This window comes from Ooceraea biroi, chromosome 6 (assembly GCF_003672135.1).
Source record: "Ooceraea biroi isolate clonal line C1 chromosome 6, Obir_v5.4, whole genome shotgun sequence".
Classification (NCBI taxonomy): Eukaryota; Metazoa; Arthropoda; class Insecta; order Hymenoptera; family Formicidae; genus Ooceraea; species Ooceraea biroi.
In genome coordinates, this window is record NC_039511.1 from 7,479,890 (window position 1) to 7,493,636 (window position 13,747).

The 13,747-nt window shown below is 38.2% G+C and overlaps 1 protein-coding gene and 1 long non-coding RNA gene across 11 annotated transcripts in view; both read right to left on the reverse strand.

The window, feature by feature from the left end:
- The window catches only part of LOC105287899 (odorant receptor 49b-like), a 133,411-nt gene extending 119,829 nt beyond the window's left edge, over nt 1-13,582 (reverse strand). For 9 of the 10 annotated variants that reach the window (XR_003406662.1, XR_003406664.1, XR_003406665.1 and 6 more), the window contains exons 1-2: nt 13,153-13,582; nt 7,228-7,634 (exon numbers count right to left, since the gene is read on the reverse strand). Coding sequence is in view for 4 of the 10 variants with exons in the window: in XM_026970382.1 (XP_026826183.1) it covers nt 7,228-7,634; nt 13,153-13,449 (704 nt within the window). In the remaining 6 variants the exon portion in view is untranslated. The remainder of the gene's footprint in view (nt 1-7,227; nt 7,635-13,152) is intronic. The other variant, XM_026970383.1, reaches the window with a different exon arrangement.
- On the reverse strand, nt 11,870-12,773 carry LOC113562098. Its single transcript, XR_003406666.1, has 2 exons — nt 12,580-12,773; nt 11,870-12,061 (listed from the first exon to the last, which is right to left on the reverse strand). It is a non-coding gene; the product is annotated as an uncharacterized LOC113562098 (long non-coding RNA).
- Nucleotides 13,583-13,747: the final 165 nt, after the last annotated feature.

Here is a 13,747-nt window from a genome sequence, read left to right on the forward strand (position 1 = left end):
GTGTCACTTACACTGCTAATAAAGTCGATGATAACTTTGTTTTAGTTTCTCCTAGTGGATGCCACCCCCGTTGTAGAGGTTCCGCTACATCGATCAGTGCACCTTGCGTTCCCACCACCTACGGTAGGCATATCTATTCATTGTCATATATTATTAACAACATTCTTCTGATAGATATTTTTTTTCAGCGGGTGCCTCAGTGGATGATCCGCATATCGAAGTTTATTAATGTGGAACACATGAAATGCGTGCGCCATAAGCGTAAAAAACACAGGGATGTCCAACAATCCTGGGAAGACCGATGGACAAACTCGTGGGAGGAGGACGATATTTGTAGCTTAAGAATTTTATTTGGGATAGATCCTCCCTACACGGCCGAAATTTGGGAATGATCCGTTTATATATTTTTTTCTTTTTATTTTTATTTTTCATACTAGTATATACATGTACATTATTATATATACAGTTTTTATTATACAGGGTGTCCCGAATTTAAATGTCCAAACTTCGGGAGCGTATAGGGGATAATAAATCAAAAATAAAAAGTCCTTTAGAGATATGCTCGTTTTTACTTCGTTTTGGAAAAATCGCAAAAAAGAAAACGTAGATTTCATGCAGCAATGACTCGTCGTTCCGGAATTCTTCTGTTTGAAAATCGGCGCCGCGCATACTCTCGCACTTCCTTTGTTTGTTTACATTTCTTTTTTTGTTTACATTTCTGCTTCTCTCCTATAAATTCGTCAGTTACTCATCAGAAGCCATCGAGTGAATTACTCCTGTCACAATGCCGCGTACATATTCTAACGTTGAATATGCTGATATGGTTTTCGTGTATGGTTTCTGTGACGGTAATGCTAGGGAGGCGGTGAGAGAATGCGCGCCGATTTCCAAACAGAAGAGTGCCGGATCGGCGAGTCATTACGTTGACTTTTAATAGGCTGCGAGAGATCGGCTCATTTTCAATTCATCAAGACCCGTTAAGAGCAAATTTGCAAGTAGAAAATCGTGTTCTGCGCCACTTTGATAATAATCCTGAGACCAGCATCTGGAGGGCATTAGCTGCATTACAAGTGCCGTGGCAGACAATCTGACGAACTTTGAAAGATGATAACCGCCACGCATACCATATTCAAAAAGTGCAGAATTTATTACCCCAGGATTATTTCAACAGGTTGAATTTTTGCAATTGGTTCTTGAACGATTTGATAATGATAATTCATTTCCATCAAAAATAATGTGGACGGATGAAGCTACGTTTACAAGAGGAGGAATTATTAATCACAGAAATTCTCATGTATGGGCTCATGAAAATCCCAGGACTGTTAGAGAATACAGGTTCCAGCATGAATTTACTCGATCACCTGATCTGACACCAATGGACTTCTTTGTGTGGGGGGCCCTGAAGCAGGAAGTTTATTCGTTGCCAGTCAACTCAAGAGAGCAATTAAGAGACCGAATCGTGGCTGCAGTGCACCAAATATCACCAGATCAGTGTTTGGCTGCAACACGAGCTGTCCGTACTAGATGCAATGCTTGCATTGCAGCAAGAGGCCAACATTTTGAACAATATCTACATTTACATTAAGCAAGTGACAACATGAATAAATAAGTGTGAAATCTACGTTTTCTTTTTTGCGATTTTTCCAAAACGAAGTAAAAACGAGCATATCTCTAAAGGACTTTTTATTTTTCATTTATCATCCCCTACACGCTCCCGAAGTTTGGACATTTAAATTTGGGACACCCTGTATATATCTTTATTATTGTATTACAATTTACTTTTTATGCATTCTATTGTTTTATTTCATTAATTATATATTTTTATTATTTTATTACAATTTGCTTTTTATGCATTCTCCTCTTCCTCTTCCTCTTCCTCACATATACATACTAATTATACATACTTATATTATTTCATATCATAAAATATAAAAATATGTTCTCTTTAAATATACTGTTTGTTAATAACAATGGATTCAACTGTCACAATCGTGTTCTGCTCGCGTATTAACACTGGTATTGCTCAATGTTTTTTTATTATATGCATATCGGACACATGTTGCACGGCAGTATCATTAGCAGCGAATCATGGCAGTTCGAACAGTAGTGCCATTCCACGTCGTTATGCATGGCGATTACGTGCTCTCGCACGGCGTACATTTCTCTGGGTTGTCCGTCCGCCAGCGTGATCATGCACGGGGTACACAGGAGTACACTACCACCGGTAGTGTAATAGAAATATATGGCGCACACTTTCGTACGTTCGAGAGCGAGGAGTTGAGCGTTAGGCACTGCCTTCTCAGTATTATCCTCACGATACTCATGATCACTGTGGTAAGCGCTTTCGTCCGATACCGCTTCTTCTTCGCTGTCTTCATCCAATAAACGTTCGAAATTATTGTCCCCTTCCATTTCCATGTTTTTTACACACACAACTTTGTCTCTCTCTCACTAAGTAGTATTATTTCATTGTTCCTCATCTACAAATACAATATGTTCATTAGTTAGGCACGTACATATTTTACACATAACACTCTTTAAGTGTTTTCTCACCTGATGAGATGGCGATGAGTGGCATATTGTGCGCGTTCTGATTGGATTATTCCTCGGAGCATCCTACGAAATAAATAGTTATTAAGGTGAAGAACAAGAGCGGCTTCCTCTTATAATAATTGTTATTTACTATTACCTCTTTCTTGCACATTTTCGTTTCGTCGCAGAAACTCGCCGATGTGATCCCCCGCGTCTTCCTCTTCATGGTCGAAGCATACTCGCGTTTCCATAATGTCATTGATGATTGCAATCAATCGTCTATCATCGGCACAATGTCCGAGCAGCACCATTACACTCAACATTGTGTTCGTGCACAGTCCCGCGAAACATCGAAATACATAATAATTATCTTTATCATTGTCCGATAATTTACACAAATACTCGGATGCCTCTATTCGACCATTCAAGTTGCCACCCACGATAAAAAATTTTCGCAACGTTTCGCGAAGCACTATGTCACTGCGGCAACGATTAACAATTAACGAAGGTCTGAACAATGGAGAGATCGGAGCAAAACTACTTTTCGGGAAAGGGTACGCGACATCTTCGCGGACCACGCGATGAGGTGATGATCATGGTACACGTACCACTTTCGGAAGGGGTACGTGATATCTTCGCGGACCGCGCGATGAGGAGATTACCATGGTACACGTACATTATGCACGTGCATACTTATTCCTCTTATTGTTGCTTACGTCTAAAGAGTAGAGAGAATAAACTAAACCCACACATAGCAGCCGGACGTCGGCGCTCACGTCTTATCACCGCGAAACACGTGTACAGCGAAGAGGGTATTGGTTACGTCGCGCACGTACGAACCGCGACATCGGTTCGTTGACAAAATGCTAACTGTTACATCGCACGTTGCGCACAATGGGAGTTTCTCTTACATCGCACACGTGCCGTACATCCTCCCCCTCGTCCCTGCCCGCGGGTTGAGTCAGCAAAAAACTGTCACGATCCCTGCGGGTTGGGTCCGCGAAAACCCCCTTGGTTAGGTTAGATGGTCACGGTCCTCCCTCCCCCCTTCCGCGGGTTGGGCCAGCAAATACTGTCGCGTGTGGGTTAGGTAAGCAGTCCTCCCCTCTCCCCGCGACCCCCTCGCCGTGTGATGTCGTACCCCCTCCCCCCGCTGACTCAGCCCCCCTCAAATCCCTGGGTTAGGATCAGCCCCCCTAACCTACTCCAGGAGGCTTGAGATGGAGGAGCCTTGGCCGGTGAGCGTAATGAGAGACACGCGCGGTTTAGGACATTCAGGGATGATTGTATTGTCAGGCTGGCCGAACTGTAAGCGACCGATCGGTGTTTACCATCCTAGACAATAAGAGGACTAGGAGAAGTGTCGGTAAGAGGGAGTTCGGGATAGCTCAACGGACAGAGCAGTTGCCCGGCAAGCGAAAGACCTGGATTCAATTCCCGGCCTCGGCTATCCGTGCTCCGTACATTTTTCTCTCGTTCCTCTTACAAGTTATAATAAAGAGAAATTAGTAGGTTTTTTAATGCAGCATGGTGTACTACCTGCTTTAATGAAGTGCGACGAATGTGAAAGTATTATTAATCTGAATAAGGAAACGCTACAGTTTACATGTCGAAGAAGACGATTAGTGAAAAATGTCCACAAGAAACGTGTGTTTAAACAGTTTAAATTTGAAAGAAGTGGAAAAGTAGGAACATGGTTTCAGCAAAGCCATATTGACATAGACACAATTTGTAGGCTCACAGTCTATTTTATAATTCTGCCACCACCATGACAAAAGTTCTTGACATTTGGCACTGGTTTGTCATCGAATATCGTTGTTGATTAGGTCAATTTTGTAGAGGTATATGAATCTATCTTATTAAATCAATAATAAATATAAAATACATTTAAATGTATATTATACTGTTACGTCCGGGCGGCGGATTCCGCTCGACTCACCACTCGCACTCGCTCACACACTCACGGAGACACTCGCGCACCGAATAAGACAACACCACTTTTATAAAAGAATGATAGAGATTTATTATAATGAGAGCGGAATGTGATACACGTCCGTCGATGTCAATCTCACGTCCGAATCTTTCTCTTTCTTGTTTGTTTATTTCTTCTGGCGACCCGTCGCCAGGAGACTCGCGTCTTCTTTCAGCAGCCGATCCGACGACGCTCAGCTGATCGGCAGCTGACCGGCTCTTCGTTATGCCGGGTGGCCAACCCGGACATAACACTACATTTATTTATTATTCGATTATTTATTATTCGATTAGTCGATTAGTTATTGTACTTGACAGTCAAGTTGACAAATGTAATTGGATAGTGATCTGTGAGTATAAATTAGTGATTAATTTATTGTTACTTTTGGTTTTTATAATAGTAATTATTTTGACAGGATTATATTTTTTGTGAAGACGACAGTTTGATCGGCGGAAGTTTTTGAATTATGTATATATATATATATATATATATATATATATATATGGATTCGGGTATGTACTGATGAACTTTTTAACGATCTGTAACTCTGCTTGTAATATGCATTTTTTAATTTCATTGTAGCGTACTGAGGATGGTCCAACGTTTGGACCGAAACGTTTATATATCTACATATATACATATATATATATATATATATATATATATATATGTGTGTGTATATTGTATATGGAAGTTCTCTCTCGTATGAATGTTTAGAATTTATGCTTCACTAAACTCATTTGAGTCATTTAATAACATCACCAAGTTTTCATCGTGCGTCTTTTGTGTCCCGTACATGGCTTGCCATTTACGTTATTTACGTCAAAATTATTAGGTGTACAAATAAGTTCTTGGCCTGAGAATAAAAACGGCTGTATTAAATATTTGAACAAAAACATTTTCCTGCCAGTTGTGAGGTTATATACTACCAACCTAGTAGACTATATTGCCGGACTAAAAGTTTAACATAACCTCAAAATATTCATCGTAAGCACAGTAAACAAAATGAGTTGTAATAAGGCGCATATTAGGCACTGTATGCTTTTCGCGTTCGAGTTAAAAAAAATACTTCTGAGGCTAAGGAAATGATATGTCAGGCATTGGGAGAAGGTGCTGTATCCATCAGCACCGTAACGAAGTGGTTCCAAAGGTTCCGGAGTGGAAATTTCGACCTCAAGGATGAGGAGAGAGCAGGACCACCCTAATAATTTGCAGATAAGGATTTGGAGCAGTTGTTGGACGAAAATCCTTGCCAAACTCAAGCGGAGCTTGGTACTGCATTAGGGGTTACCCAACAAAACATTTCCGTTCGGCTGAAAAAGCTAGGTAAGATTCAGAAGGAGGGCCACTGGGTTTCGCACGTGCTGTCTGAAAGTAACAAAGCGAGACACTGCGACACAGCGTTGTCCCGCTTCAAAAGAAAAGATTTTTTACATAAAATAGTGACTGGCGATAAGAAGTGAGTGTTCTATGACAATACGAAAAAGCGAATATCGTGGGTTAATCCGGGTGAACCATCGCTATCGACCGCTAAACCCAATATTCACGGTAAGAAACTCCTTCTGTGCATATGGTGGAATTTCAAGGGTGTTTTGTATTTTGAGCTGCTCAAACCTGGTGAGACTATCACGGTTGAGCGTTATAAACGCCAACTTCAGTGTTTAAGCGACGAAATTGAGCGTAAGCGGCCTTACACAGACAAAGGATCTAGGCTGATCATATTGTTGCATGACAATGCCAGACCACACACAGCGAAAACGACCAGTGACGCTTTAGATTCGTTGGGCTGGGAAGTTTTGCCACACCCGGCGTATTCACCAGACCTTGCTCCATCGGATTTTTACTTGTTCCGATCGCTCCAACATCATTTGGTCGATAGCCACTTTAAAACGTTTGAAGAAGTCGAAAAATGCATTACCGACTTCATCGACTCAAAACCGCCATCGTTTTACCGCCAGGGGATTCGCCATCTGCCCGAGAAGTGGAAAAAGTATATAGAAGCAAATGGAGATTACTTTCCCAATTAACATGTACCTTCATTTTGAGTAAATAAATAATTATTTTCATGAAAAAAGGTCGAAAACTTATTTGTACACCTAATATTACTATTAAATTTACGAAACTAATCGCGATATGTACTGTCAACTAGGTATTTTTGTCATAGTACAAATGATTTTTGTCGCTTTTAGTAGCAGTTTATCCTGGTGAAAATTAAAGAAATATACAATTTCGAATATGTATCTTTTCGTACTATATTTTCAACCAATTTAAAAGTATTTATGACAACATCTATGAGTACGTTCCACTTGGCGCTCGTAACAATACGAGCGTTATTCTAGCTTTGTTCAATAATCAATAAGCAATAAAGATAGAATGACGCTCGCGTCGTTGCGATCGTCAAGTGGAACGTACCTTATGAGAAATATCATGTATATGCCTGAAAGCAGGATAATATTACTAAAATAAATTATTGCTTCAAAAAAATAATTCTCTACTAGTGTTTTCTAGCGCAATGACAATGCTGGTGATAGAAACTTGTTGTACTAGTTATATATTAGATGTACTATTATATATATTAGATGTATTGGTTTTACATCTAATATAAAAGAAAACTATCTAAATATGAGATAAAGAAAGAGTAATAAAAACTTATGCACGTTCTTAATATCATAGTAAATATAATGTGATCACAATATTTATATTTCAAATAATTAAATGCATACCTTATTATTTCTTGATGTTTTTGAATGCATGTTTTTATTTGGTTTTCGTGTGTTATGTGTTGCAATTCTAATCCTAGCATGTCCAGTCTCGCAGCGGAATACCAAAAAAACATTGCAATCATAAAATCTACTGTGATACAAAATCCTGTTTGCAAAATGGCAAGTACTTGCGAAATGTAAAGAATACTTCTAACGTACAGAGAATCAGTGGGAAAAGGATACCATGCTTCCATTGGAAGATTTATTGGTAAGAAGAAAGGACCGCATGAAAAAGTAATTGCTGCTAAGATATAAGATATTCCAACAACAGCAGAAAAATTTGAGTAACGGTCTATATATTTCTGTATGGTATGCTTTTCATGTAATTCAGAATATTTAAAAAAATCACTTATTTTTGCTAAAAGTTTCTGTACAAATATGTGAAATATGAAGTATTAATATAATTATAATGGTTAAACTATATTGAGTTTGTTATTAAAAAATTATCTATACATATAAATATAATTATATTATTGCTTAATTCATATACAGGGTCCGGCAAAAGTATGGAAACCCCTAAATTTTACGAAGACTATGCAGTTTAGAGAAAATTGCTTCAGACAAAAGTTGTATGGTTTCAAATAGCGCATTACACAGCAATATCAGTATGACCTTGAAGAGTGTTGTCAAGGTCACATGAAGGTCATCTTCAATTTCTTACATGGAAATACCCATTTTTTATTGCATATTCTTGTAGCTTATCTCGAGAGCTTTCCAAAACACTATAATATAGCCTTTTTATAAAGTACTTTTCGAGTTATGGAGCTTGAAAGTTACGGTATCGCCGGCATCAGCATTATCTAAAAGTAATAATCAGGAGGAATTGAATTCCTTCCTGAGGGTCCAATAGAAGCTTCCAACGATCCAATTGCCCTATCTTCTCCTCCCCTTTCCCTCCCCCTCCCCCTGACTCTCTTATCGATACTCCCACGGGGTATAAAATGCAAACGCCATGGTGTAGAGTGTTATTTTCTCGCGCATAATCATTCAGATAGGGTGATAGCGTTCAGAGCAGAGCACTCTCCGCTTCTGCTGAGAACTTTTGTCTTCTTAGGTCGGAAATTGATAAATTAAATATTAATCGTTCGACTAAACAAATGGCTAACGAATTGTCGGAGCGTGAAAGAATCACTATCCTCATGATGCGCGGATGGGGTGATAACGAACGATCGTTAATTGAAGTAGTTCGATTATTTAATGAGACTTTTCCGAATCGTCAAATTAATAAATCCACTGTTTCGAAAACAATACAGCGTTTTCAAGAAACTGATAGTGTAAATAATCGCTCTAGATCAGGCAGGTCATTATCTGCAAGTAATGAGAATAAACAACTTGATGTTCTGCAGAGTTTTATTGAAAATCCCCATATGTCTCTTAGTAGAGCAGCTCAAGTTCGCGACATTGCTCCCAGGTCCATCCACAGAATTATAAGAAAAAGTAAATTACATCCATACAAACTGCAGTATGTTCAAAAGTTGCAAGATGGAGATAATGAGCTTCGTTTGCGCTTCTGTGCAAGAATGATGGAGCTAATAGATGCCTCGCCCAACTTTCTTTATCAACTTGTTTTCACAGACGAGGCAACCTTTACGTTGACAGGAGAGGTTAATAATCAAAATGTTCGCTTCTGGTCAGATGAAAATCCAAATTGGATGCGGGAAACTCACACGCAATACCCACAAAAAGTAAATGTATAATGTGGCATGATAGATACGTATTTGATAGGGCCGTTTTTTTGGAGGGAAATCTTAATGCTCAAATGTACGAGGGATTACTTTTAGATCAAATAATTCCAGCCATACAAAATATTTTTCCGAATAACTTCGACCAAATATGGTTTCAACATGATGGAGCTCCGCCTCATTTTAGTGCAGGACCACGTCGAAGTTTAATGAGGTTTCCCCACTGTTCGGGATCCGGACCACGGTTAAACCATTTTTGTAATTAGACTTCGATTAAAATTTCGTCGAGTTTTGCGTGGCAAATCGAGCACCAGATGTTTGTCGCGCGCTATCCCTATCTAACAATATTTGCGTTGTTCGCGATCGAAAATTGACCTCGTACGGGCGCGAACCCCGACGATCTCGCTCGCACAGCTTAAATCATCACGTGCGATGGACAGAGACGAAAGAGATCGCTTGTTTGGTCGCGTATGCCGTCTCCACCGAAGGCGACAAACAAGAGACGTCGCTGTCGATCGCTCATCGAGAACAAAGCCAGAGAAGATTCAGCCTCGTTCGCTAACGAATCGTTGTCGCAGACAGTACTCATCTATTTCGCCCAAGTTCGGCCGCACGTTAAATCGTTCGAATTTCTCGAGATCGAGTTCGGAGTGCATCCGTGGAACAACGTCGCGTGTTCCACTGTAGAAGATACGCGCGTTCCCGATCTACGCTCGATATCTTCGACGGACGATACATGCACGCAGATTCACGTTCTCTCGAGACAATCCGTAACTGACTTTTTGTTCATTTTTTGACTGTGTTACAATAAACTTGTTAAACGAACATTCCGCGGAATTAGTGAACTCCTGTCACACGCCCCAGTCCTTGCCGTGATCACCGAGTGGTCACTTTTCACGTCTCACGTTCTCTTCCGAACGGAATCAGCAGTCCATGCCGGAATCCGACCACGAGAGTTGGATCTCGCACACCCACGAAGGTGGATAGGAAGAAGAAGGAACCAAAATGAGGGAGGAGAAGATCTGGCCACCTCGGTCATCAGATCTAAGTCCTCTTGATTATTACTTTTGGAGTTACCTGAAGAGTAAGGTTTACGAAACAAAACCTCAAAGCATCCAAGAATTGAGGCAGCGGATAAGGGATGAAGCAGCTTTAATACCTGCTGAATATAATCGTAGAGCTATTTCTGCGTTCTATCAAAGATTGGCATACTGTCAGGAAGTCAATGGAAGCCACTTTCAGAATGTACTCTAATAGCGCGTATACACGATGACACCTAGAGCGGACACTTATCTCTAGATTAGTGTCATTACCGTCCATACGTATTGCAATTTTTGAGGATAGAGTAGTGTCATATACTTATGTCGGGTCTAGATATCGGTAAAAAGTATCGCGTCTGTCTACACTTCTCTACATTTCGGCTAGATTGGGAGTCGATTTAAATCAGTCAATATGAAAGAACGTATGCTCGCTGCTGTGGTAGTCGCTTGCATCGTGATAAAAAGAAAACATAGAAGACGAAAAAGAAAATTATGGATCAAGGAGTGGGTGAAAAAAAGAGAGATGTTTTCTCCAGAATCAGTATTAAATTGTTGCGCGAGTTGTTCAATTGAAACTGTACGATTTGAATGATTTTTATAATTAGCCTGCGAGACGTCCCATAGGTGTTCTCAGCCCTTCCAAAAGGGAAATTAAAAGTTTTGTTTTTACTTTCGTCCAGTCAAACTTCGACATTATCGCGACACTCGCTAAAAATTTCCGTCTGATTGGAAATACACTAGAGCGCCATGCAATACTCGTTTGGACGTGTCCATACGTGAGTTGCAGAAACAATTGAGACACTGCAATTTTCTTTAGCAACACGGTCTCAAGCGCTGTACACACGTCGACACTTAATGTATACACTCGATCTAGACACAAAAGTGTCGACGTGTGTACAGCGCATAAAACGATCAAACCCACGATACCGTAACTGTCAAGCTCCATAACTCGAAAAGTACTTCATGAAAAAAGGCTACATTATAGTGTTTTGGAAAGCTCTCGAGATAAGCTACAAGAATATTCAATAAAAAAATGGGGATTTCCATTTAAGAAATTGAAGATGACCTTCATGTGACCTTGACAACACTCTTCAAGGTCATACTGATATTGCTGTGTAATGCGCTATTTGAAACCATACAACTTTTGTCTGAAGCACTTTTCTCTAAAATGCATAGTCTTCGTAAAATGTAGGAGTTTCCATACTTTTCACAGTGGTCCCAATTGTCAAAAACGTGGCCAAAAGTCGAAAACGTAATTTAATCTTTCTAAAAATCAGTACATAGGGGTTTTTGAGGTCGCTGATTTCGAATTTGATATTATTTTTTCAAAAAACAAAATGGCGGATCCAATATGGCGGACTTTAAAAAAATAATTCGATTTCAATAAAAATTGGTATTGGGGGGTTTCCGAGGTCGCTGATTTCGAATTTTAAATACATTAATGACAAAATAATTTCATTACTATTTTTTATTGAATATTTTTCAGTGACAATAAATGAACATTAATGTAAATACGGCTTACATATAATATTAGTATAAATACGGATTACAAATAACATTAATATTCTTCGTTAGAATGTTCAGATTCGTCTTCACTACTTTGCAGTGGTGAAATGTACAAATTTGAATCCTCACAAGTGGGCGCTTTTAGCAATTCAATTGCCTTGGATTCTAATGATTTCATTCGTTTCGCCGGCAATTTCCCTAGGCTTAATATTAGCGGATCTAACGATATCAAAAGCGTCGAAAAAACATCTTCCATATTTTTAACGCGACTAGTTTTCCGCGCAAAGTCTTGTCGATACTTTTTTATGAATTTATTACATAACTCTTGGGCTTCTTCAGACATTTGCCCAATTGGCAAAAGTGATGTTTGAATTATTTTTGCGCTGTGAATCAACAATTTATGTACCGTAGTTGGCATATAAAACCACGGATATAAATGTACAAATAGACGGGCTGTTTCTAAGCAATATTCTTCATATTTAGGAACATCGATTATTGTCTTCGGTAATATTATCCTTGATAATATCAAAAATTTTCTTTCTTTTCAAGGACATTTGTTCCCTTTGTCTGGAATATTTTGTAAAAAAACATAAAAATTAATTAATTAACTATTTTGATTACAAGTAACGAATATTAGCAGCTGCATAATTAACATATCTGTTTTAACAAATTAAAAAATATTTGAACAATAGGTAATACATATATTAATTGTTATTACATTATTGAAACATACTTATGAACCCGCGGTAAACAATTTAATGAATTTATTCATTTTGAATCAACCAAAAAGAAAGCATGCAATGCGCGCCTGAAAGCGAATTTATGCATCGCCGCAGAAAAAGTTAGATAAAACAAAATGGGGCAAGTGGGGGCAGCTATATTTTTTAAATTATTAATGAAGAACGATTAAAAAAGACGGGAAAATTTGTTTGAGAGTGGGATCTCGTGGAACTTTTGACTTCTGTATATTCTAATTTTTGCGATTTAAACTGGAAACGATAATAAAACGATATTTTAAATGCTCCTATAATTTAATAACAATCAAATTTTATTGCATTTTATTTACATAGTTGAAATTTACTTACTTTCAGTCGTTGACTCCATTTGACGAAATTAAAATAACTAAAAACACAAGGAAATGGAGCGCGATTGAAAATTACGTTTACTTGCGTTCGGAGCGAGCTCCCGATGTGACGCGCTCGACGCTCAGATTAAAATAGATTTCGAGAGCCAGGTATGTGCATATGACCCTCAAGAACGGTCGTTTCTAACGGTAAAGATACCAACCTAACTATTTAGGACCTTAAAAGTCCCCAAATTGAAACTTCGATGGGGTTTTGGCCACGTTTTTGGCAATTGAGACCACTGTGCTTTTGCCGGACCCTGTATATTAAATTTGCAGAAGTAATAAATTTAATTAGCATGACTTTTGAAAGCTTTTTATGAGAAAATATAATTTTCATATATAATCTTTATAACTTTCCTAATTTTATTGTTATAATGTATATTTTTACATACAGCTATAAAAATAAGAATTGATTACATTTTTCATAAAATAAAGGATTATTTTAATATATAAAAGTTACTTGCAAAACATTCATTATTTGTATTTTTATTATATATAAAAAGTTTTAATATTTAAGACAAGATAAACAAACCTGTAACCGCAATCGTTCTATTTTACATAATATTAAGTTAAACAACACTTCCATTAGAGCTGTCAATTCAGACAATGATTTCATCATTTGAATAATATCATTTCTAGAATACCAAGCACCAAGAATCAGTGGTGGTATTGAGCTCAATACATTCATGATTGACAGAAACCAACTAAGATCTCGAAAAAAAATTTCTCGTTTTGTGGCTGTGGGATCTGGCGGCCATGTACTTGTGAATGCTCCACAAATTTGAAGAACGCGAAGTACGTAATGGATTCTTATTCGAATTAGTACCATTCTTTCAGATCGATGAAAGTAATTTATGAGAGAACTTGTAAAGATTTGAAGAAAATATTTTTTATTCTCTACGAAAAATATAACTACATATATACTTGAGCACAGAAGTAATGCAAACAAGACTTCAAATAGCACTGACCAGAGCAAACTGATGCCACATTATTTAGTCTTTCGAAACATATGATTAAGAATAAGATAATTAATAACTGTTAAACATAGAAAGTACACGGAAAAGACTAGCATTTGTGAACGTAGCTATTCATTTCTCTAAATGTCTATAGAATGCAATTGCAGCAAT